General features: G+C 56.8%; 1 protein-coding gene across 11 annotated transcripts in view; it reads right to left on the bottom strand.

The window, feature by feature from the left end:
* Window positions 1-16,859: 16,859 nt before the first annotated feature.
* The window catches only part of ELFN2 (extracellular leucine rich repeat and fibronectin type III domain containing 2), a 56,472-nt gene continuing 49,612 nt past the window's right edge, over window positions 16,860-23,719 (bottom strand). For 10 of the 11 annotated variants that reach the window (XM_082420015.1, XM_082420014.1, XM_082420017.1 and 7 more), the window contains one exon: window positions 16,860-23,125. In XM_082420015.1, coding sequence (XP_082276141.1) covers window positions 20,203-22,662 — 2,460 coding nt within the window. In that variant the 5' untranslated portion in view covers window positions 22,663-23,125 and the 3' untranslated portion in view covers window positions 16,860-20,202. Of the gene's footprint in view, window positions 23,126-23,641; window positions 23,673-23,719 lie in introns of those variants that run through there. The other variant, XM_082420022.1, reaches the window with a different exon arrangement.

Raw genomic sequence — 23,719 nt, 5'->3', positions numbered from 1 at the left:
CTCTGCCCCCTCCTTCCCACCCCTCTTCCCACCTCTCCCGCCCCCCCCACCCCAGCTCCTGCCCGCACTTGTCTCCGTCCCCCGCTTCTCTCCCACCTCCCCTCCCTCTCCCCCCACTCTGTCCCTCTCCTCTCCCGGTTCTCTCCTCCTCCCCCACCCCCACCCCTCAGCAGCCTCCTGTCTCCCTGTCAATTAGACTGGCTCTGGCAGGATGCTCTGAGAGCAGACCAGAGCACCCAGCTGGAAAATTGGGTGTCGGGAGCTGTCTGGAATCCTAATGACCCCAGCCCTGCCCTCCTCCTCCCCGCTTACCTCTCCCTGGCGGGGCTTGGCCTGGGGATGAGCCCACTCCCCCCGCTGCCCCCCTCATCCCAGGCCTGCAGGCTCCTCTCACTTCCCCAAATGGAAGCAAGCCACTCACTCCCCTCGCTCGACCTTTCCCTCCCCTGAGCTCTGACTGTCAGCACAGTTCACAGCTGGGAGGAAAGAGCACACGGCTGATAGTCCAGAGACCACGTCCTGGCCAATCTCCCTCTCTGGGCCTCGGTTTGCCCATCTGTAAAATGAGGTTCCACCTCGGAGCCCTTCCGGCTCAGGCTGTGTGGACCTACAGACCTTTCAGTTTTTCCTCTGAAGCAGCGCGCTCCGCACCTGCTCTGGTGGCTGGCCTCATTTTTTTGTTCTGTTTTTGTTTTTATTATGAATGGTTTGGGGTCGGGCATAGAGTTCCAGTTCCTCACAGACGCTCTCACTCCCTCTGTCGCTGGGGCCGCCTCACTCATCTTTGCTCCTGCCTGGCCCCTGAACAGACAGTGTCCCTGCTCCTCCTGGGGCCCCTGGGCTCCCCGACTCCGAGCTGGCAGTCACCCAGGGCCAGTGGGCGCTTAGGTAACCCAAGCTCCACCTCCACCTCCTCCCAGGCAGCCCAAGAGGGTGCCTCTCCCTGGCCCCCCACCTGCTCCCATCCAAAGCCAACCCCAGTCTCAAGGGTCCAGCTCAGTTTCAGTTCCTCAGACCTTGTAGGTGTCAGAAGTTGGCAAGGGTTGAGGATGCTGATGGTTCACCCAGATCAATAGTTTTCTTTTGTAATTACTATTACTTTTGTAACGAGTTTTTAATTACCCAGGTAATAAGAAACCCCAACAAGTAGACTCTTCGCTTCCTCCCTCAGCTGGTAGAGGATACACAGGATCCCAGGGGCCCTCCCGTCAGTCCAGACTCCAGCAACCTTCAGGGAAGAATCGTTATCAAGAACCTACTGCGTGCCAGGTACATGCTGGGACTCTGGGGACACAGCAAGGAACCTGACAGACAGACAAGTCCTCTTGTCTCACAGTCTACAGACAAGGAAATACAAAGGTAGATCAGTTCAGAGTGACCAGCATTACGAAAAACACAGAACAGAGGGAGGGGGTAATGATTCAGGGCGGGGCCAGATTCCGAGGGCTCTGGGGAGACACCTCGGGGGAGGTGACACTGAGATGGGGCCGGAATGACAAGACGCCAATATGACAGGGTTGGGGGCGTATCATTCTGGATGGAGGGACCTCAAGTACAGATGCCCTGAGTCTGGAACGTGTGGTTATCTGAGGATGGCAGCCAGCATGGCTGGAACAGAAGGGGTCGGAGATACTGGCCCAGCTGGGTCGTATCTTGCCTGGTGGACCCTGGAAGTTGCTGGCGATGCACCCTAAGTGCAACAAACACCCAGTGGAGCTTTTAAGCATGAGGAAAACGTGTTCTATTGTTCATTTTAAGCCATCTCCATGCTCTGGCTGCTGGCACGGAGGGGTTGTTGAGGGTGGGGTGGCATGAATAGAAGCTGGGGGGCCAGTTAAAGGGATGTTGCAGGAACGCAGGCAAGAGATGCTGATGGCACGGGCACGGTGGCAGCGCGGAGAGAAGTGGGTCTGGCGAACAGAGGCCGGTCCATGGGGTGAGGTCCATTGAACTTGTTCCATCCTTGAGAGCAGGAAGTGCTTTCCTAGGACCCTCTCCTCCCCCCCTTCACATTCCTTTGCCCTTCACTCCACACCTTGGTTCTTTCTAATTCTCCACCGAAGTCCTGCCTCCTCTTACCTCCTGTCTCCAGCACGTGCTGCCCTGTCCTTCTCAGTTTTATCCAGTTTCTGCGACTGCTCTGGTGGGGAACGGGGGGGGCGGGCACTAAGGTCCTCAAGGGGAGGGGAGGAGCAGAGCCCTCATGGGGTCTAGTCCAATAGTGGCACTTATGAAAAAACAACCAGACCTTTCACACTGCAGAGATTAACCTCCGGCTAAGGGTGTTCTTTATCCCGTACCTTTTTTTAAAATTAATTAATTAATTAATTAATCAATTTTTGGCTGTGTTGGGTCTTCGTTTCCGTGCAAGGGCTTTCTCTAGTTGCGGCAAGCGGGGTCCACTCTTCACCGCGGTGCGCGGGCCTCTCACTATCGCGGCCTCTCTTGTTGCGGAGCACAGGCTCCAGACGCGCAGGCTCAGTAGTTGTGGCTCACGGGCCTAGTAGCTCCGCGGCATGTGGGATCTTCCCAGACCAGGGCTCGAACCCGTGTCCCCTGCACTGGCAGGCAGATTCTCAACCACTGCGCCACCAGGGAAGCCCCCGTACCTTATTATATAATATAATGCTAAGAGTGGTTGTTACCGTCTCAGCCTTGAGCCGCTTTACAAAAGTCTCCCTTCTATGGCCTGAGCCTGGATGATATCCAGAAAAGGATGCAGCACTGTGAATGAAGGGAAAGCCACACAGTGGAAAAATATATTTGCAAGTAAGACTTCATTACAAATCAATGAGAGAAAAGGAGATAACCTAACAGAAAAATGGACAAATGACTTGAGTAGGCACTTCACAACAGAGGATATCCAAAGGGTCAATAAAGATATAAAAAAGTGCTCAACTTTATTTACTCAGGGAAATGCAAATTAAATTCGCAGTGATTACCAATTCATACACCCACCAGAGGGGCTAAAATGAAACCACTAGACCGCATCAAGGGTTGGTAAGGACTTTCACATACAGTTGGGGGACCTGTAAATTGGTGCAAGTACTTCGGCAGCTCTTTGGTCATATCTAGTAAAACTGAGCATACACACACACCCTATGGCAGAATGATCTAGTCCCAGGTACACACCCACCAGGAGGGAGTACAGATGCCATCGAAAGACGTGTGAAAGAATGTTCATACCAGCTTCATTCATCACAGTGCCAGACTGGAAACCACCCAAATGTCCGTCAACAGGAGAATGAGTAAAGAAATTATAATATATTGCACAGCAAGGGGAACAAACTATTGTGACACTCAACAACATGAATGAATCTCACAGACACACCGCTAAGGGAAAGAAGGCAGACGTGAATGAATGAATGCATATATACATACATACATACTGTGTGATTCCGTTTATATGAAGTTCAAAACAGGTTAGCGTCCAGGAGAGGCGTTATCCTTCCAGGGCAGCGAGAGACTGGAAGGGGACACGAGGGGCCTTGTGGAATGCTGGTCATTTTCTTTGTCTTCATCTGGGGTGTCTGTGTCATGGGTGTGTTCACTTGGTGAAAAATCCATCATTTTCGTCTATGTACTTTGTGTGTGTGTACATATATATGTTAACTTTAATTACGGTTAACTTCAAATATATTAACTTTAAATAACTCTGCAGAAGGATTTAGAGTGAGGAGTATATTCACTCCCTACCCCACATGACTTTGGAGTGTGACCTCCATAAATTGTTTAGTTGGAATTTTAATGCATATGGGATTCCGCTGTATCTAACTGGGTTATTGTTTTTCATTTTATTACGGGGGTCCTCAGTCTTGGCACTATTGACACCTCAGGCTGGATCCTTCTGGGCTGTCCTGTGCCTTGTGGGATGTTTGGCAGCATCCTTGGCCTCTACCCACTAGTGCCCTCCCGCCAGTCGTGATAACCAGAAATGTCTCCAGACACTGCCAAAGTCCCAAGGGTAGGGTTGCCAGATAAAATACAGTACATCCAGTTAATATGCACTACCTGGGACTTTTTTTACTTAAAAAAATTATCCGTTGTTTACCTGAGATTCATATTTAACTGGGCATCCTGCATTTTTACTTACTTAATCTGGCAACCTACCTGGGGACAAAATCATCCCTGGTTGAGAACCAAAAGTATCTCCTGTGGCTGGTTCCCTTTCTGGACGTGAGGATCCCCTTCTTCTTTACAATGGCTCTACTGTGTTCCATAGCACGGAAGTGCCCTGATTTGTTAAGCCTTCCCTTCTGATAGACATTTTGCTTGTCCATCTGAGGTTTCTTGCTGCAAGCAACAGAAACCCCTGCTCGATCTTGCTGTGACCACAAGTACATCCCTATTTCTGCGCAGCAGGAAGCCTGGAGTGAGCTTTGGGTTCCGGGACGCAGGAAGCAGCCTCTTCCCTCATTTTGCTCACCCCCATCTCATTGGCGTTGCAGATGTCACCCCCAAGCTGGCTGTGTCTATGGACTCCGCAGCAGAGTCCGCGCCGCCTTCCCTGATGTTTCATTGGGTAGGGTTGGTCACATGCCCACTCCTGACCTATCACCGGCAGAGGGTGTGGTCCCCCTTAGACCAATCAAGAGCACCGGTGGTGGTGGTGGTGTTTCCTGAAGCACCTGTTGGAGGTGGGAGGGGCCAGAATGGGCATGGTTACCGCTAGGAAAAAGGGGGCATGGGTGCTGGTGGGCAGCAGACACCACTCTGCTGATTCTGAGTTTGCCTTGCTGCCACTAATACTCCCATCCGCTCCCCGAGCGACATGCAGAGGGCTCTTTCAAAGCAGATCATGGTGCTCCCTGCTTGAAGTCCCTCAGTCCATCCCTCTGCTCTTAGAAGCTAGAAACCCTTCACCAGGGCCTGCTCCCATCTCCCTGCCAGCCAGCTCTTGTGCCTTCTACCCCTGTGGCCCCTCCTCAAACAGGTCAAACGCCACGCAGCCTCAGGGCCTTTGAATCTGCTCTTCCCCCATGCCTGGACCATGCGTCCTGGGCTCCTTCTCCTTGTCAGCTCTCTGCTCAGACGTCTCCAGAGATGGGCCTCCCCGGAGCACCCCATAGTCTGTAACCACTCTGGGATCTCCTTCCCCAGTGTTCCCAGAGGTCAAATCACCTTGTTTACCTACCTGTATTTATCGACTATTTCCTCCTGCTTGGATGTCAGCTCCTTGAGGGCAGGTCCTCAACGTGCTGGTCGCTGCTGTGTCCTTGGGGCCTCCTGAGAGCAGTCCATGGTCCCTGAAGGTTCTCCACTCACACTGACTGAACCGAGCATGAGAGGGCGCACCTCTGTGTACCAGGCAAGTACAGGCCGGTCCCTTATCCGCAGCCGTAAAATCCCAGTGCTCAGAAAACCTTCTCTTTACCTATATGGCAGCAAACCTGAACCAAATTGATGTGAGGCTATTTAGAGTCTTTGTTTATCCCACTTACTATGAATATGTATGCAGCTTGCTGAAGAAATATTAATGTGTTTCATTAGGGTGTTATCCTGGGCTGGGCTCCCCAAAAGCAGAGCCAGAGACAGGACTTGGGTGCTGGTGGTTTATTTGGAAGGTGATGCCAGGAAGCAGGTCCCTAGCTCACTCTCCCCAGTCCTCACCACCTGCTTCCTGGCATCACCTTCCAAATAAACCAGAAACCAAAACAAGGGTCATTGTCAAGGTCACTGCAGAGGGGAGGTCAAGTCCTCTGGGACCTCATGAGAAGCCTGGACCTCATGCTCGCCTGAAGGATGAAGGCTGCTGGGCACTTACCCACCTGCCCCTGGGCCCTAGCTGAGGGTTGCCCCAAGGAGCATTCACTCCCCAGAACTTCCCAGCTGCACCTGAGGTGGGACCTTGTCTGCATGAGGCTGAAATCAAAAGTGGGCTGAAGACCCCAGCACGGGACACCCCCAGACCCTGTGGGAGAGTGACAGAGAATGTGGCATATGCACTAAATTACCTTCCTAAAATCTGGAACAAATCTGGCCCCAAGGATTTCAGGTTCCTAGAAGTAGAATTGCTCCATTAGAGGGGACGCTTAGAAAGAGTCTTGCATGTACTTGTAAAGTTTTAATAGATACAACCAAGAGCTCTTTGGAATGGCTGTCTACATTTTACACTTCCTCCACCCAAGTTAACAGCAAATGTGATAGCTAAGTATCAATACTAAGGGCAGACACATTAGTGCGTGCTCTGCATCAGGCATTTTTCTAAGAATTTATTTCTCGCAATGACTCTACAGACTAGTACTGTTTTTTGACAATCATTTTTTTCAGGTAAGGAAACACCTGAAAAAGTCATGAGGCACAGAGGTTACATACTTCATCCAGGTTTCCATAGCTGGTAAGTCCAAGCAGGAGCCCAACCCAGGTGGGATATTAACCACAGGGCTACACTGTCTCCAGTGACATAATAATCGTTTAATTCTTACCCATCTCATAAGTGAAAAGTGACAGTTCATTGTCTTATTTTGCATTTCTCTATTGTCATTTTATCAGTTAGGATTAGCCATGGGTACAAATAACAGAGACCTAAGCCAGAAATGTATTGCTCAAGTAAAATCTTGCAGTTGGTAGTCTAGAGCTGGCATGGCAGCTCTACTCCACGGTGTCAATCACTCAGGTTCCTTCTCTTGTTACTCTGCTGTGTGTGATCTCTGTTCCCAAGATCTCTTCACAGTCCAATGTGGCTGCTGGAGCCCCAACCATCATGTCCTGTCTTCCAGCCACAGGAAGAAAGAAGGGATAAAGAAAAAAGAGACAAAAAGCACCTACCAGCTGTCTTTTCAGGAAGGTTCCTAGAATCTGCTACTTCTCATTGGCCAGAACTTGGGCACATGGCCTCACCTAGATGGGAGACAGGGGAATATCTTTATTCTAGATATCATGGGCCCAGCCAAAAACCAAAAGTTCTGCTCCTATGGAAGAAGGGAAGGTAGACTGGAGAACAGCCTGTGATCTCTGCCACACTGGAGGAGTATTTTTGCATGGGTTTCTTGGCCATTTTTATTTCTTCACCTGAGAATTATCTTTTCATACTCTTCTTTTTCTATTGCATTGGTTGTTATTTTTAGTGATGCTTCTTGTGGGGAACTCACTACTGTAACAACAATGCTTGGCTCTAAGGATTTGTGTCAGAATCAAATGGGAGACACAGTGATGGGCCTAGCTCAGCACCTGACTCATCTTAGGCACCGCACAAATGGCTTCCTTCCCCTAAGTCAGGGGTCATCCATGTTGGCGTGTATCACAAGCCCCTGGAGTGCTAAGAACGCAGAGGCCGGGACCCACTGAAAGAAGACAGGGACTGGGCCTTGTGGTTTTACCAAGTTCCCCAGGTGAGAATGATACCCACCAAAGTTTGAGTTTGCCCTAAATTGTTAGCAAACCTCTTTCTGCTGTCATTCACTTCCTCTTCATTGTCTGGAGCAGCACAAACATGGCTGGTCTCTCCTCCATTCAGCAGCCCCGCACACATCTTGAACAGAGTAATGAGGCCTCCCCTGAGCCTTCTCTTTGCCAGGCTAAAACCCCAGTTTTCTCACGTGTCCCTTGTCTGACAGGATTTCCAAATGGTATGGTTCTCAGGAGATGGACCCCACTGGGTCCTGGAATTGACCACAGCCTCTCCAGGTGGGTTCTGGGCAGTACAGAAGAGCAGAGAACCCTCGCCTCCCCCAGCCTGGACCCTATGTTTCTACTAATGTGGCCCATGGCTGCATCAGCCCTAGAAGCAGCTCTGTCACTCTGTGAACTGACACTGAGCCCAAATCTACCACAACCTCCGGGAGTAGGAGCTACATGTTGATGGTGTATATCTGCATAGGGCGGCACGTAACACAAAATCCCTACTCAAGCAAGTTCAAGCTAAAGAGACATCATCTCACACGAGAAGGCAGAGGCAGGCAGGTCCAGGCCCAGTGCGATCCTCAGCTCCACCGTTTCTTCAAATATGGGCTTTGTTCTCTTTCCATTTGGCCTTCCTAGTGTGTCAACTTTGCTCACAGAGAAGGCCCTCATGGCCACAAGGCTGCAGTGGTTCCCGTATCCGCATCCCAGTTAGATACAACAAGGGCATCCTGAGGAAGGAGACCCTTCCCCCCAAAGCCCCCTTATAGGTTTCCTTCCCTTGGTAGGAAGTGGGTCACATGGCCATTCCTAAACCAATCACTGGCAAGGGGGGTAGGGCCACCATGATTGGCTCAGCCCAATCCAGATTGGCCTGGAGCTGGGGGCAGGGCCATGTCCAGTGCTGTGTGTATGTGGGGAAAGCTCTTCTGAACCTAATGAGGGTTCTTTTAGGGAAGGTAAAGGGGAGACATGGAGGTTCGGAGGGAAACCCCCAGCAGAGAGAACAGCAGGTGCAAAGGCCCAGAGGCATGATTGGGTGAAGGGCTTTCTCAGCTTGGCTGAAGGAGGCGATGAGATTATTTAAACACATGAGGAGCACAGCCACATGCATGCCCACCAAGGTCCCTTTGGCTGCTGCAAAGAGAGGGACTGGGGCTCACAAGAGCGGCAGGGAGGCCGGTTAGGAGGCCACTGCAGTCGCCCAGGTGAAGGGTGATGTGGCTTAGACCACAGCGGGAATGGCATACATGGTGTCACATTTGAGATGGGTTTTCAAGGTCAAGTCAGTAGGACCCACTACAGCATCAGACCTGGGGAACGAGGGGGAGAGCTCAGTAAAGGTGACCTACTGCATTGGCTTGAGCAGCTGAGTGGTGCCATTTACATAGGAAGCAGGAGGTTTGGGAAGGCTAATGGGGGTGTCTAGGCCGGATATGTAGCTGAGAGTCATCAACATATGGATGGTATTTGAAGCCCTGGGACTTCAGAGAGTGCATTCAGTAGGAATCAACGAGTAGATGTTTTTGTGAACCCATGCCTTTCTCTAGCCAGTGTAGGAATCCGAGAGAGAGACAGAGGCCAGGATTAAGGCCACACTGGAGAGGATCAACTTCAGAAGCCTTGAAGATACCATTTGTAGGACCTCTCGACTTAAGCAGATGCAGGTGGGCAAGGAGAGGAAGAAATCGAGGTAATTCCCAGGTTTGGGCCTCGGAGAGGACTGGGGGGTGTGAGGTGCAACAGTAACCGTCAGCCCTGCAGGCTCTGCCTTGCCTGGGGCCTGGGCCTTCCTGAGAGCCTGCCTGGCCAGGCAGCCTCAAGCTGCCCACTCCCCACGCCCTGCCCCTCCACCTTTCCTTTCATCCCACTCTGAGATTCTCTGCCTCTCCTTCTTCTGGTTTATAGCAGCCCCCAAGCACCCTCTCTGGGGTCTGTTTCTTTTGGACAAAGCATGTGCGTCCACGGCTGTGTCACCCACTCTGTCACACCCTCCTTCATTCCACTAACATTCTTGGCAGCCTCCCTGGACCAGGCCTTGGTAGGAGTGCTTCTCGGCTCTCAGGTCTTCAGCACCTCCCTACAGCTTGGTGAGGTAGGTATATTTTACAAAGGTGGAAACTGAGGCTCTGGATTTCGGGGAGGCACGCCAAGGCTCGTCACCTGGCCACCATACTCCTTCTCTTATCAGGGTCCCCCCTGGTGGTCAGTCCAGCCCTCGGCTCTACCCTGGCCTGGGACATATCATTTATTGATGGGTATTGGGGGGTATTGGGGCGGGGCCATGATCTGTGGGAGTCTGACCTTGCCTGTGTTAATCAACATTTGTTGAGCCTCGGTCTCCTGGTCTGTACACTGGGGATAAGAAGAACCACGTTTATCTCACTGTCATACTGCAAAGATTTAATGACCTAATGCCTACGTCATGGTGCTATTGTGACGTTTAAATGTCTAGCACTTTGTGCAGGCACAATGCCGACACACAGTGGGTGCTTTGTCCCTAAGTGAGGTCCTCCAGGGCAGGAACCACGGGCCACTCTCCTCCCCACCCCCTAAAGCAGCCCACGGCAGTCCTAGCCCAGTGACAGCTCAGGGACTGACTATGAGGAATCAGTTGGCAACTGTCAGGGGGACATTGGTGGGGAGACTTTTACCCTCAGGTCTTAAAGCCAGAACAGTCCTTAGGCCAGAAGGGGCTGGGCAAGGGGGACCCATGGACCAAAAATGGGGGTTCTGGGATCAGAGCAGACAGCAGCAACACCAGAGAAGTGGAGGGATGGGGGAGCTGGAACAGCTTCTGCGCATGAGACAAATGAGCAGAATAAAGAAGGGGCTTATGAGAAGGATTGCTGTGAATCCTAAATGCAATCTAGATGTCCTTCAAGAGAGCAAAGAGTGGCATTCCTCTTTCATTGCTATTTGATGGTGGGGCTGTGCTATTTGGAATGGTACTCGCTTCAGAGACTGAGCCACATGAGGCCCCATTATCTACTAGGGTTACATTCCCAGCATTCACTCCTCACCTGAAGAATGTGAAAGGAACTTTATAAATAGTTAAGGGATAATCACATCCGGCAGCTCCCATGCCTGGCCCTGGCCAGTGTGCTCCTCCCAGCAGCCAGAGGCCATGTCTCCTTTAGGTTTCTCCACTGCAGATGCCAGCCAGGGCCAGGGCCCCAGATGGCACATAGAGCAAGGCTCGTGGGTTGACCCTCAGAGTAAGAAACTAGGAAAACCACCTGGGCTGGGGATTCTGCAGAGCAGCAGAAGAGGGAAGAAAAAATAGGTGTTTTACTCAGCTGATAAAGGCAAAGGGAGGACACACCGCAAATTCAAATGGCCTTTCTGACCTCCCCTTATCCCTGCCATCACTCCTCCCCCAGAAGCCAGTTCCTTCACCCCCTCTCTCCTCCAGGAGGCCAAAGTCCAGCACCCCCCAACTCCCGGGCCCGAGCTGTGCCATCTCTGCTCCCATCTCCTCCCCTCTTTGCAGTGTCATCTCCTCCTCTGTGACTGGCCTTCAAGCCCACCCTGCTCTAGCCCAGATACAAAAAAGCAAAACCATTTCCTCATCCAAAACCATTTATTGAGTCTTTTCCTCCAAACAGTGGGTCCCTCCCCCAACCCTTCCCCGAGGGCTCCCTTAATCCTGAAGCCCAGCCACCGCCCCCCAACCCCCGCCTGCCCCGTGCTTGCAAGACCTGGGCAAGAGTACAAAGGGAAGCTCAAATACTGTAGGTCTAAATATTTAAGGGATAAATCAAGCTAAGAAATCATTAGCACATCCTCCTGCTTTGACAAATATGCCTTCATAATGACCTACAACAGATTTGAATTCAAATTCTTGGACTCCTTGAATGCGGCAGCCCAGGGAAAGCAAGCCCCTGTTTTCTGGCCCACCGCACACCCCTTCTCTTCTCACTCCAGCGCTGTCCCACAACTTAAGGGGTCTCACGTGCATGCACGTAGCCCCCCAGCCCACACATCTAGGCTCTGCCCGCACTTCCCACACACGGCTACCCCTTGGCCATCTCTTGTGCCCACATGGGTGGCCCTGTCCGCCCTTGGAAAGACAGATCCTGGAAGCAGACCTAAGGCCAACTGGGCAGACAGTCCCGGGATCCCAGGTATTTTGAGCAGCGTCTAGAAGTGAGGAGACCCTGGGCATGCACGTATCGGCCTTGCAGAGTCATCGCCCTGCAGGGAGAAACGGGGGGCGGGGCAGAAGTGGGTCAAAGTAGGCCCTCTGATGTGCACAGCCCAGGGCAGGGCCCCTCTTGACCCTGGTCCCCTCTGCCTCCTTTCCTTCCCATGTCTGGGGCCTAATCGAAATATTGTAAGGCCCGACCTCTGTCCTCCCAGGTCATGCCACGCTATGACCGGAAAGGCTCTCCCCATCCCCTGTTTTCTGGACTTCATTTGTCTCATCTTGAAATAAGGAATTTGTAACAGGTAGCTTAGAAGTAGCCAGGATTTTAACAGCAAGAATTGGAACGCAGGGTCTGACAAACCTTGGAACATCTTTACCTAAGTCCGAGGCTCAGGACAGTCACAGGCTCTGGGCCTCTTTCAAAGCTGGCCTTCCTTCTGTCCTCTGCTGGCCTACAGGTTGGGACATCCTGCCATGTCCTAACTGGGCCTCAGGCCTTTGGACGTTGGCCTGAGGGGATGTCTGGAAGAAACTATCTAGAGGAACAAGTAAAGCATGGGAGTCAAATGGGGTGGGATTCCCTCCCAGGCTGCCCCTGATGAGCAATGCCACTTCAGGGAAATTCCTGTTGCTGATCCTGTTCCTCAAATGTAAAACAGAGCTAAATAAAGCACCTACTTCACAGGGTTGCTGTGGGAATTAGATGCAACTTGGTCTGTGCGATGGATAGGTGGGATTGGCCCATCACCCTGCAGAGGTCCTCCTGGCACTGTGGACACCAGAAAGCTAAAAATGGACCACCAAGCAAGACCCTCTTGAAGCTGAGTGTCACAGGCAGTTTCGGGTCTGCAGATAGGTTACTCTTTGGAGAGATGTGGAAGGAGGCAATGAGGCCGAGGGTATGCTTCTGTGACCATCCCCTGCCTTAGCAGAGGGACTCTCAGCCCATCACCAGCTTCCACGGGCGTCCACTGGGCTCCTGTGGTCCTGGCGCCAGCAGCCCGGGTCCTGCTAATGGACCAAGGGGGCAGCAGCCTGCTAGGTGGCCCAGGTCTGCGCTGTTGCTTAGAAAGTTAGTCCACAAAGCACAAGCTCGAGTCTGGGTCTTCAGCCCTCCCGATAATTCTGTACAACTCTTGGTGCCCTCTCTTTAATCCTTCCCCAGCTCAGTTAGCTATAGAGAATTCCGTCGTCTGCAACAGAGCCCAGGGCAAAGTTGGTCAGTTCACAGCTATTGTGCCTCGCTAATAGAGGGGGGCCAGAAATATTGTTTGCAAGAGCGACTGGAGGAAGGGGTGGATGGGCGGGCTTCTTACAGGTTCTGGTAGCTCTCCAAACGACAGGGAGGGGCAGTTGTCGGAGGAGGTCAGGAAAAGGGAAGGCAAGAATCTTGAGGACAAGGACTTTCAGAGGCTACAACTTCCCATGTCTCCACCCCTGTCACTGTGACTCCCTCACACATGATCTTGCTTAGTTTGGCAAGAACCATGAGGACCCAAGACAAGCTGTCAGGGACTTGGGGGAGGGCTGTTTCAGCCCAAGAAAGGAGATTTGGGGTGGGGCTCCCGGTTCCGAGGGGAGCTAGGCAGGAATGGGTGTGGCAGACTTGGCACTGAGGAGAGAGGACAGACCAGCTGGGGTTCCAGGCCTAGCGGAAGAGAAAGGGGACCCAGGCCAGGCAGAGAGGCAGCCCTGGACCTCACGTGGAGGATGGACCGTGGAGATCCAGTCACAAATCCCTCCAGGCACCAGTGTGAGGGGACGCAGGTGAGCCCTGAGTTAACCAGAGACCCTGCCATCCAGGCTCACACATCAGGATGTCTTGGGACCAAAGACAAGGGTGAAGGGGAGGACACTCCGAGAGCTAAGGGCCCGAGGAAGGAGACAGTAGCTGAGTTCCCCTAAGAGCAGGGCCGAAAGCAGGGCTAGGAATGGGGACCAGGTGAGCCACAGGAGGGCGATGGAAGAACAATGAATGTGCACAGAACCTTCGCCTCTGATTTGCATCAGGCACAAGGTCTCCTTTCTTGCAGGTAAAGAGCCCTGAGAAGGTGGCTCCTGGGGGCTGACTCCTTAACCCTGTAGGAGACTGCAAATGCAGAGGCTGAGAAGCTGCAGATTGGGACCTGTAACCCAGGGAAGCGGGGTGAGTTGGGGCCAAGAGAGAGTTCAGACTCAGAACTGGATTCTCCAACCCCACAGTCTGGAAGACATTGAGGAAAATACCTCAGCTGCTGTGAAATCACCTTAAGTACTCTACTGTCAGGGAGCAGAACTTGAGGGCTATCCTGGAAGAAGGGGGAGCAAACCCCCATCCTCACAACAATGGCATGGGGAGGCCTCATGGATGGCAAGGGGAAGGCGGCTGGGCTGGGTGACCCTGAGCCTGAGCCAGGCTGGGGGACCCTAGGCCAGTTCCAACTGCAGGCCTGAGATGACAGAACTTGTGAGATTCCAATACCTGCTCCTCTGAACCCTCCCCCACAAACCTGCCCCCTCTCCTCCTCCTGCCACGGTACAAGTTCACAGTGAACCTTCCCTCAGGAAGCAGGACACGAGCTGCTCGGGAAGAACCAGTTAGCAGAGGGAGACCACGGCCCAGGCTGCAGCCACCTTGGGACAGTCGCACTGAGGGTGCTTGAGGGCAGCTTGGAGGGGACAGGAGGCCAGCTGCGGCTCCAGCCTGGGCCCTTCCAAGGAGCCCCTCCCCCCAGTCCACACCAACTCCCAGGGAGGCAAAAGGTTATCAGGAAAGGTCCATGGGCCAAGAGCCACCAGGGCCACAGGGCCTGCTGACCCCGGGGAGGGGCTTGCTGAACGCCTCCGTGTGGCATCACTCATGGGGGAAGAGCTCAGTGCCAGGGAGGCCAGTCGAAGTTCCCCTAGAGCAATCCGGGCTGAACCCAGGGGCTGCCCAGAGGAGGGCTGGCAGCAGTTGGAGAGCAGGGGTCTGGGAAGAGAGGGGGAGGGGCTCTGCCTCCTGGGAAGACACGGAGGCTGGGGCTTGGAGGTGGGCTCCGGGCTCCCCCCGCCCGAGCAAACGTTTGGCAGTTCAGCCTGAGGTCACCAGGTAAGGGCCCGAGCTCCGTGCCTGACCAGAGAGACAAGTTGCATCTCTTGATCCCTGAGAAGGAGCACGGATTTTTGACAGCTGTGAAGAAAAGGGCAGCAGACTGGTGGCGGGGGGAGGGCGGGGGACAAGGCAGGTAAGGGGGCCCAGGTCAGGGGCCCAGCGAGAAAAGGACAGCAGACGGGTTGGAAGAGGCAGGCAGTCTGGAAGTTGTCCTCGGCAAGGCCAGGGGACCTGCTTAGGGTCCTCCCGCATCACCCCAACCCTCTGAGGACGGAGAGCAGTTAGAGGCAGGCCTATGAGAAACTGGGGCCCTTGGACACTGACTAGGGGGCATAATCCCAGGAATCAGCTGAGACTTAAGTGATGCCCCAATGCCCCTCCACCCCTAAGGTCTGGATCCAGTGATGGAGGCCAGGACACCAGGAAGGGGAGTGGGGGCACATGGCATACGGGCTTCCAGGTTTCCAGGGGGGAGAGGCCACGAGGCCCCCCCAGCCGGCTAGGCTTGGGGGTGAGAGGCACACTGACCCTTCAGTTCCCTGCTGGCCCACCCTGTCTGGCGGACACACTTCTTTTTTCCTTGACCAGGGGCGGGCATTGCCCATTTGATGGGCCCCATTCCTTAACCCTGAGTGTGAGGCTCTGGTGAGAAAGGGAGAGGGGAACCAGGCACCAGAAAGGGGAGGCGCTGGGACTCCAGCTTGCAGAGGGAGGGGTCGGCATTCAACAAAGACCTTGGCCCTCTTGTTTTAAATAAGAAATTTATTGCAAATATAGAAATTGATTCTCTCCATACAGGAATCTCCGAGTTGAGGAAAACAATTTCGTGCCATTCAGTTTAAAACAGGAAATCGGGAGGAGGGGGAGGCAGATATAGGGAAGAGAAAATAAATGAAGTTCCCCCCCGCCCGACCCCAAAAAGAAGAAAAGGAGAGTTCAGGCCCCACCGAGGGAGGAAAGGTCCACACACAGCTAGGGTTCACAGGTTCGTAGCCCGGGGCCAGGAGCCCAACTCTGCAGACCCAAACCAGGTGCCAGGCGGCAGGGCAGGGCCGAGGGGCTGGCGGCTCCTTGGGGAGGGAGGGAGCAAGCGCAGACCCCCTCGGCCCTCCCCAGCCCTGTGCTTGTTTGGCGAGAGGCAGGGGAAGGAGGGGCCGCCCAGACCCTCTCACGCCACCCCATTCGACCCCCCTTCCTCTCCCTACTGCTGGGCAGCAGAGATGGACCTTTAACGGGGGGGACTCTGAAGCAGGCGTGAGAGCAAGGAGTCTAAATACTGGTTCTGTCTGAAAGGTGGGAGGATGGACGAGGAGCGGGGCAGCTCCTGGGACTGAGGTGGCCGTGGAGCAGAAGTCTTGGCAGAGAGGAGATCAGCATCGTGGTCAGGCGAGCCCCGAACTTCACACTGGCCTGGCGGGCAAGCTTCAGCCCTGCCCCTTAAGTCCCGTGGGGGCCAGACACCCCAGGGCTCCCTCAGGAGTGGGGTGCGATGCTGCTAAACCGTGGGGTCCTCGCAGGGCAGGGCCAGGGTAGTGGTGGCACCCGAGGAGGTACTTGGGGACATCCAGCTCCTCCTAACCCTACTCCCTCCCTCCCGCTCCCTCTCATCCTCCCATGGCCAGCAGTCTAATCCTCTGACTCTGTCGTTCAGAGATTGGCTGCCGGTCACCCCTGCCCTGAGGGCTCCCCAAGGCCCTCGCCCTCCGTCACCCTACTTTAATTCTCTGTGCAGTGTCCATCACTGGGGAACAGTTTGAGGTTGTCCCTTCACTGCATGTAAGCCCCTTATAAGCCAGGACCTGTCACTCTTGTCCCCCATGCCCGGGCCCCTTTCCTGGCCTCAGTCTGTCTTTAACTGGTTTCAAGACCTTAGAAGCTTTCCTTCCTTCCCCTTCCTGTGCCTCTGTTTCCCCCTCTGCTAAATGCCCAGGACGTGGAGGGGGGCAGGTGAGCAACTTCCTGCTGGGAACCATCGGAGCCCCTCGGCCAGGCCCAGCCTCTTCACCCTGCCTCTCTAGGGCTCTCCAGACCTACTCTTCCCAAGTGGGTCTTTCCACTCCCACTGACCCGCACACAGTCCTTTCCTGGCCTGGACACAGGCCACCACTGTCTTCCTGCTCTGTCCCCTAGGAAGGGTCAGAGGCGAGGGGCCTTCGGGCGGCCAATACAGGCCCCTCCTGCAGAGGGGAGAAACAAGCCTGGGACCCCCAAGGAGGTGGCCGCCCCAGACTAAGCTTTCTTCCTGCCAGACCTCCGCTTTTCACTTCTGGAAGGCCATTAGCTCCAACACCAAGGCAGGTCCCAGGAGATCCAGGATGCGGCATCCACATCTCCTCCAGCTGGCTCGCCCCCTCCACTCCACCAGGTCCCTCGTCCCTCCTCCCCGGTACCTTCCCTTCTCTCCTGGTTGCCTGCCCTCCTGGCCCACCCAGGCCATGGCCCAGGTCCACCGTGCTCACCTCCATTACAAACACAGGACCCGGGCCAGCCAGACTCCTTGACATAAATGTTCATTTGACTTTCGTGACTATTTCGCCCTACCCCCTCGAGGAAAAATTATCCTGAACAGGACACAGGACACAGATGCAGGAAGGCCTCCAGGGTGAGCTACAGTGCAGTGGCCCCCTCCCCAGAGCTACGGCCTGGCCTGGGCAGCTGGGGGACCCTCTTCTGCCTCAAAGATCTGTACGACCTGGGCTGTGAATGTCGGTTCACCTCCTGGGAGTGGAAGACCCTTGCGGTTAAGACGGGGATCTATCCTTTGGAGCGCCCTGAAGCTGGCCTGTCTGAGGTTTTTATAGGTCATCTTCAACCAGGAATGATGGGGGAATGAAGACGGCTCTGGCTCCTGCTGCCAGTATTCCGCCCCGAGGGCAGCTCTGTCTCCAGCGAGGCCAGGCCAACGTCAGGGGGGGACCCCTCCGCCTATAGGTTCCTCCCTCAGGGCCCCAAACCTCCCCGTAGGGCCACCCATGAAGCTCCAGGCTCTTGGCCTCCTGTACTCAGCAGTGTGCCTGACCCTCCCCACCCGGCAGCCAAATCACCAGACCCCCTCCCTCTTCGGGGGTCCCGACTTCTTCATCTGCAAAATGGGAGGAAGTGGGACAGAGGAGAGGTCCCCCCACGCTCCCTTCCCCGGGGCTGTCCTTCCCGAGCAAGGAAGAGGGCACGGGGCCAGGGCACATGGGAGGAGAGGAGGCGGCACTTGTGGGCCCAACGTCCAGAAAGACAGGAGGTGGGTGTGGGGCGGGGGGCTGTGTTTTGGTGGCACCTGTTTTGGGTCTTTTGCAGAGCTGGCCCCTCCCCGCGTTTCAAGAGCTGCTTGTCAGATCACAACAGAGGGACTGTGGGAACGGGGGCGGGGCGGCGGGGAGGGGGGCAAGGGAGTCTGGACAAACTGGCACATACACGACAGATGTTTGCTCAGAAAAATACAGTAAAATCGTCATGCAAATATAACAGGGAATCTGCTTCCTCACATCACTGGCTTCTCGGCCTGCTTGCTTTTCTGTTTTGCCACTCCGGTCTGAGGAGGGGTTGGGGGGCAGGTTTTGGGGAGCCGGGGGAGGTCTGCTCTGCACGGCCATGCTGGCCCCCTCCCCTCCTCTCCCCAGGAGAACAGTCCTTTCTTTGCAAACGTCACCCCCAAAGTGAGCCCCGGGCTTGGTCCGTGCCCCAAGTAGTTGTGAGAGAGGGGCTGGGTTGAGCCCTAAGGTCCCCTCGCCCTCCACGGTCCTCCCCCAGGTCCTACAGGAACAGCACTAGCTTCCCTGTCAGAATCCCCCCCACAGTGCAGGTCTCGGTCCCCTCCCAGCAACCACCCTCACCCCACGGTCACACTCCCCAAATCTCAAGAAACCCAACTGGGTGACAGGCCAAAGGCAGGAGGGTGGGGAGAGCCAAGTGGGCTCCTTCCCCGCCTGAGGTGGGTGAGGCACCAAGGGGCACACGGGCAGGTGGGCAAAGCTATAGTCTCTCCGCCCCCCACTGGCCCACCTCCCATCCACAGGTGAAGGGACATCCGACTCCAGCCCCTCAGCACCCCGACAGTGTTCAAGACCCCACGGTCTCAGGAACCCAGACCCACCCCCTTGCAGCTCGCCCCAGGAAGCCCCTAGCTCTGGAGAAAGGCAGCCACCCCCTCTGGCCCTACCCTCTCTCACCGCCCTCTACCACCCACACTGAGAGAGAGAACCCCCAAGAGCCCAACGGTCCCAACTGCCAGGCTCCGGGTTGCCATGGCGACAGAGGCTGGCCAGGGACGGGGAGGGGCCCCGGGAATCCAGCCTGCTCCTTCCCAGCAGGGGTGAGGTGGGAGTGCTCACCGTTTGTGCTTTGTTCGATGTTGGATGGGGGTCAGCAAGGGAGGAGGAGTGGCCATTTCCACAGAAACATGGGAGCCCCTCAGGCCAGGGGGGTGGGGCAGGGATGGGCAGCCAAGAGGGGGTGAGTGGAAAAGCTCCGGAAAGCCCTCCTTCCTCTGGGCAGGCTGAGATGCTGCCCCAAGGGCCCGTGGCGGGGGTCGGGCCTGTGGGAGGCCAGGATGCGGGGGCAGAGGCAGGAAGGCCCCCGTTAGATCCCACCTCCCCACTGCCCCCAGGCATCACAGTTTACTGCTGCCCTTCTGGGACGAGCAGGGCTCCTGGAGGCCCAGAGAGGCTGGGGGGCCAGGGCGCGGGGCCTGCACCTGAGACGCAGTGGCTGCTGGCTCAGCTGCTCTCCTCAGACCCCATCGGCAGCTCTCAGGCTACTTGGAAGACACTTGAAGGGGGCTGGTGGACCGTCCCCGTATCTGCTCCTCCCCTGTCCACAGGACCTCCCACCTCTCCTGGGTGCTGGCGGTGGGGGGGGGGGCGGTGTATGGCGCAGAGGCCCCTGTACGTGATGAATCACAGCTCCACGCTAGGGGGGAACATGGCCATGGGGCTTTCTAGAAAGGAAAAGCACCCTCCTGATTCTCACGTCCCACAGCCCCAGGAGACCACAGCTCTAGAACGGGTAGTGGGTGAACAGAGGGTGGGGGCGCCGGGGGAGCTCCTGGGGCTGGGGGATTGCACTGGGCCGGGAAGTTGGGAGACTGACTCTCACCTGCCATGTGACCCTGGGGTTAGCAATTCCTTTCTCTGGGCCTCAGTTTCCCCATCCATAAAGGAAGGAAACGATGCCCAATGTCCACCTGCTACTAAATCTCCAAGTGACCTGTCCCCAGCTGGGGGACCCTCGCCCTGCCCCAGGGGGGTTTCGGTCCATCCCCGCCCCGGGCTCCTTTGCCCCCAAACCTGTCCCTAGTCCCAGAGCCCCAGACCCCACACCCTCGTTTGGCTTCCTCGCCTGCCCGCCGGCCCCACCCAGCACGCACACCCCGGCAGAGTCCCTGGGCAGCACAGTAGAGACGACTGGTTTCAGTATCAGTGTGTAAACTTTAAGGAGAACATGTCTTTGTTTTCCTGTCCGGTATTGTCGGGTGGTGGTGGTTCACAGTCAGGTGGTGGTCAGGTGTGTGCGTGGGTGCGTGCGTGCGGGTGTGCGTGTACGTCCACTCCTTGGCCTTGGCCCCCAGCGCGCCCCGCCCGGCCGCCCGGGCCCTTCCCCGCGTGCCTCTGGCCCTCCCCCTCCAACCTCACCAGGGAGGAGAGGGTCACAGCTTCTGCTGGGCCGAGACCCCCTTCCAGTAATCGAGGATGTCGTGCAGGTCCTCGTCCTTGGCGAACTGGACCTTCTTGCGCAGGGCGTGGCCGGCGGCCATGTACACCTCCTCCCGGTGGTGCTTCTTGTAGGGCCGGAAGCGCTCCCAGATCTTGTGCGTGCTCTCGGATGAGTACTCAGGGCTGGAGGAATAACCTGAGTAGTAGTGTCTGGGGGAGAGCTGCGAGTAGGTGGAGTCCCGCTTGGTGCGGGTCAGCGGCTTGAGGAAGGACACACGCTGGCTCAGGCTGTCGGTGCCCTCCTCGTAGTACAGGGCCGGGAAGCTGTGCCGGTGCTCGCTGCAGTGGTAGGCGGGCTTCACCTCCAGGTGGTGGACGCCTCCGCCGCCGCTGCTCCCGCTGCTGCTTGCCGGCACCAGCGGGAGCCGGTCCAGCGGGCTGTTTAGGGGGCTGCCCTTCTCGATGTACTTGGAGTCGCCCTTGGCCAGCCCCGTGGCGGCCGGGTGATCCGGCACGTCCAGGCTGAAGACCTTGGCGCTCTTGATGGAGCCGCTGGAGGAGACGCTGCAGGTCTTGCGGGCCACGGCGGCATCGGCGCTCAGCTGGCGCTGCAGCGGGTGATGGGAACTCTCCTTGTAGGGAGGTGAGAGGAAGCTAGGCCGCTCCAGCCCCCCAGGGGTGGCAGTCGAGGAGGTGGTAGAGGCCGCAGGGAGGGACTGGCATTCGAAGGCCATCTCAGGGTCCCCGCCACCGCTGCCACTCCCCAGGAAAGAGGCCGAGTCCAACTTGAGGGCATCGATGCAATTGTTAATGATCTGGTTGACCTTGTCCACCTCCTTGGCGATGGTGGAGATCTCAGCGGCCGAGCCCTGGCCATTCTCCAGCTCCGGGAGGTCATCCTCGGGCCGGGCCAGGCCGTCGCCGCCCGTGCCCGTGCGCACCTCGATGTAGTTGCCCTTGGTGGCCACCTTGGGCGTGTCCAGCCCAGCTTCCAGCCCCTTGGAGGTGGTGGGCTTCTCCCCGATCATGGAGGGGATGGAGGACATCCGGGACACGGGCAGCACAGGGGGCTCGCCCAGCTTCTGGGTGGCGTGGACGACGGAGCCGGCATCCACGTCGGCCCCGTAGCGCATCTCCAGGATGGTTTTCTTGACCTTGACCGACTTCTGCTTCTCCTCCTGCATGCGCCGCTTGCGCAGGCAGTAGTAGACGGCTCCCAGCACGATGACCATGCCGAAGAGGCAGCCCAGGATGGTCATGATGTAATGAGTGGTGGTGGAGGTGCTGGGCGCCAGGTCGCCCGGGACCGGGTCCCTGGTGGTGAAGGTCAGGCAGGTGTGGTTGAAGCGGCGGCTGTTGCGCAGCGAGGTCACACAGAAGGTGTACTCGGTGTGCGCCCGCAGCTTGTCCAGCGTCACGATCTCCTTTTTGTTCTTGAGCGTCATGACGTCGGAGAAGTAGCTGTTGTTGTACTGGACCAGGACGTACATCTTGCTGTAGGGGTGCGGAATGATGACCACCAGGGTGGCCGAGGTGAAGGTGACGTGGTGCAGCTTGATGGCTGGCCCCGCCGAGGCGTCCGTGGTGGACGAGGCCGGTGGCTCCACCGAAAGGATCTCGTCGGGGTTGAAGCCCGAGTTCTCGTCGGGCTCCCTCTGGGCGTCGGTGGAGTAGGGCGTGGGGTGGCTCGCGGGCCGGGCGGGCAGGGAGCCGTTGCGGCACTTGGCCTGCAGCACGGTGATAGCGTTGAGGCTGTGGTAGGGCCGGGGCACCAGCAGCGGGTAGCCAGCGAACTCGCGCGGAGACTCGCACTGCAGGCGGTCGTAGTTCTTGGTGACGTTGTTGAAGACCACGAGCCAGGCCAGGAAGCCGAAGAGGTCGCACTCGCAGTTGAAGGGGTTGCCGGCCAGCTCGCACACCATGAGGCTGGCCAGGCTGGCGAAGGTGGCGCCGTCGAGGCGGCTGAGGCGGTTGGAGGACAGGTCGATGCTGATCAGGCTCGGGCACTCGGAGAAGGCGGCGGGCGTCACCACCTCGATGAGGTTGTGCTGCACGAAGAGGAACTGCAGGCGGCCCATGCCGCGCAGCATGCCCTCGGTCAGGTTGCTAAGCTTGTTGTAGCCCAGCTGCAGCACCTGCAGACTCGACTGGCCCAGGAAGGCACCGTCCTCGATGTAGGAGATCTCGTTCTTGGTGAGGTTGAGGTCGGTGAGGTTCCCGAAGCGGTTGAGCGAGGAGTAGAGCACGGCCTTGAGCTTGTTCTCGTTGAGCCGCAGGTCGTGCACGGTGCTGTTGATGTGCTGCGGGATGGTCTCGTAGGGCGGCTGGTTCTGGCTGCAGATGGCCAGCCACACGTAGCCCTTGTCGCCCTCGATGAGCCAGCAGTCGGCGCGCACGGCGCCCGGCCGGCACACGCACAGCAGCGCGGCCGCACACAGCCCCAGGCGCAGCATGGCTCCAGCCGCGGCCTCCTCACAGGCCGGGCTCGGGGTCGGGGGCCGGGGCGCAGGTGGCCTAGCGGCCAGAGGCTGGGGCCAGCAACACAGTCCTCCCTGGGGCCGCCACCATCTTGGGGGCGACCCCCAGCTTGGGGGCCCCAAGCGAGGCAGGCAGAGCCAGTGCCAACTGTCGGGGGGCTGCTGGGGTGCTACCCACAGGTGTCGGGCGCCACGGCCAGGCCAGGGCCACGGGGGCTACAAGCCCCACAGTCTGCTTCCCCGAGGTGCTCCTCTCCTGCTGGGAGGGTGTCCGGGCTCTCAAGGCTTGACTTCCTCTCCCTCCTCCTCCTCCTCTTCCCCCTGGGGTTCTGGGCTCAGAACTTCAGACGATTCCCACGGGAGGCTGGAGACCGGAGCTCTGAGGGGGGAGCGCGAGAGACGGGTACAGGAAGGAAGAGACCCATCTGTCACCTGGTTCCTGAAAGGCAGCACCGAGAGGGGGTGACAGATCAGTGTGAAGGCTCAGAGCAACCCCACTAAGCTCCAGTGCAGGCCCCCAGTCCCTTTTCCACCCCCTCCCGGGGGTTCCTGTGCCAGCAGCACGCTGGGTCCCTGTTACATAAAAGAAGGGGGGTGGTCGGGGGAGGAGGGGGCCGGAGGACATGGAAGGAGGGAGACCAAAGAAACAAGGGAGGTGGAGGGAGGAGGGGATAGAGTCTGGAGCCAGTGGGCAAAGAAGGGAGACAGGAGAGTTAACAGGCCAGGTTCATGTACACACACACACACACACACACACACACACACACACACACACGCGCGCGCGCGCGCGCCCCAGCACACTAGTGTCCACACGCATCCACCTGCCTGCACAAAGACCCACAGGCCCCCACGTGAGCCAGAACTCCATGGCATGCTCACATCGACAGGTGTATACACACACGCACACCTACAGTCTTGTGTACAACAACAGGCCCGTACACACATGGCCACATACCCAAGCAGCCACCCTCCAATCCAGAACAGAATTAAGAAGCCCAGCAAAATGCCTCCTCTCCTCCATGCCCAAAGATAA

Source organism: Balaenoptera physalus (genome assembly GCF_965194825.1).
Source record: "Balaenoptera physalus genome assembly, chromosome: 13".
NCBI lineage: Eukaryota > Metazoa > Chordata > Mammalia > Artiodactyla > Balaenopteridae > Balaenoptera > Balaenoptera physalus.
Note: the sequence above shows the minus strand (reverse complement) of the source record. Positions and strands in the feature narration are given on the sequence as shown.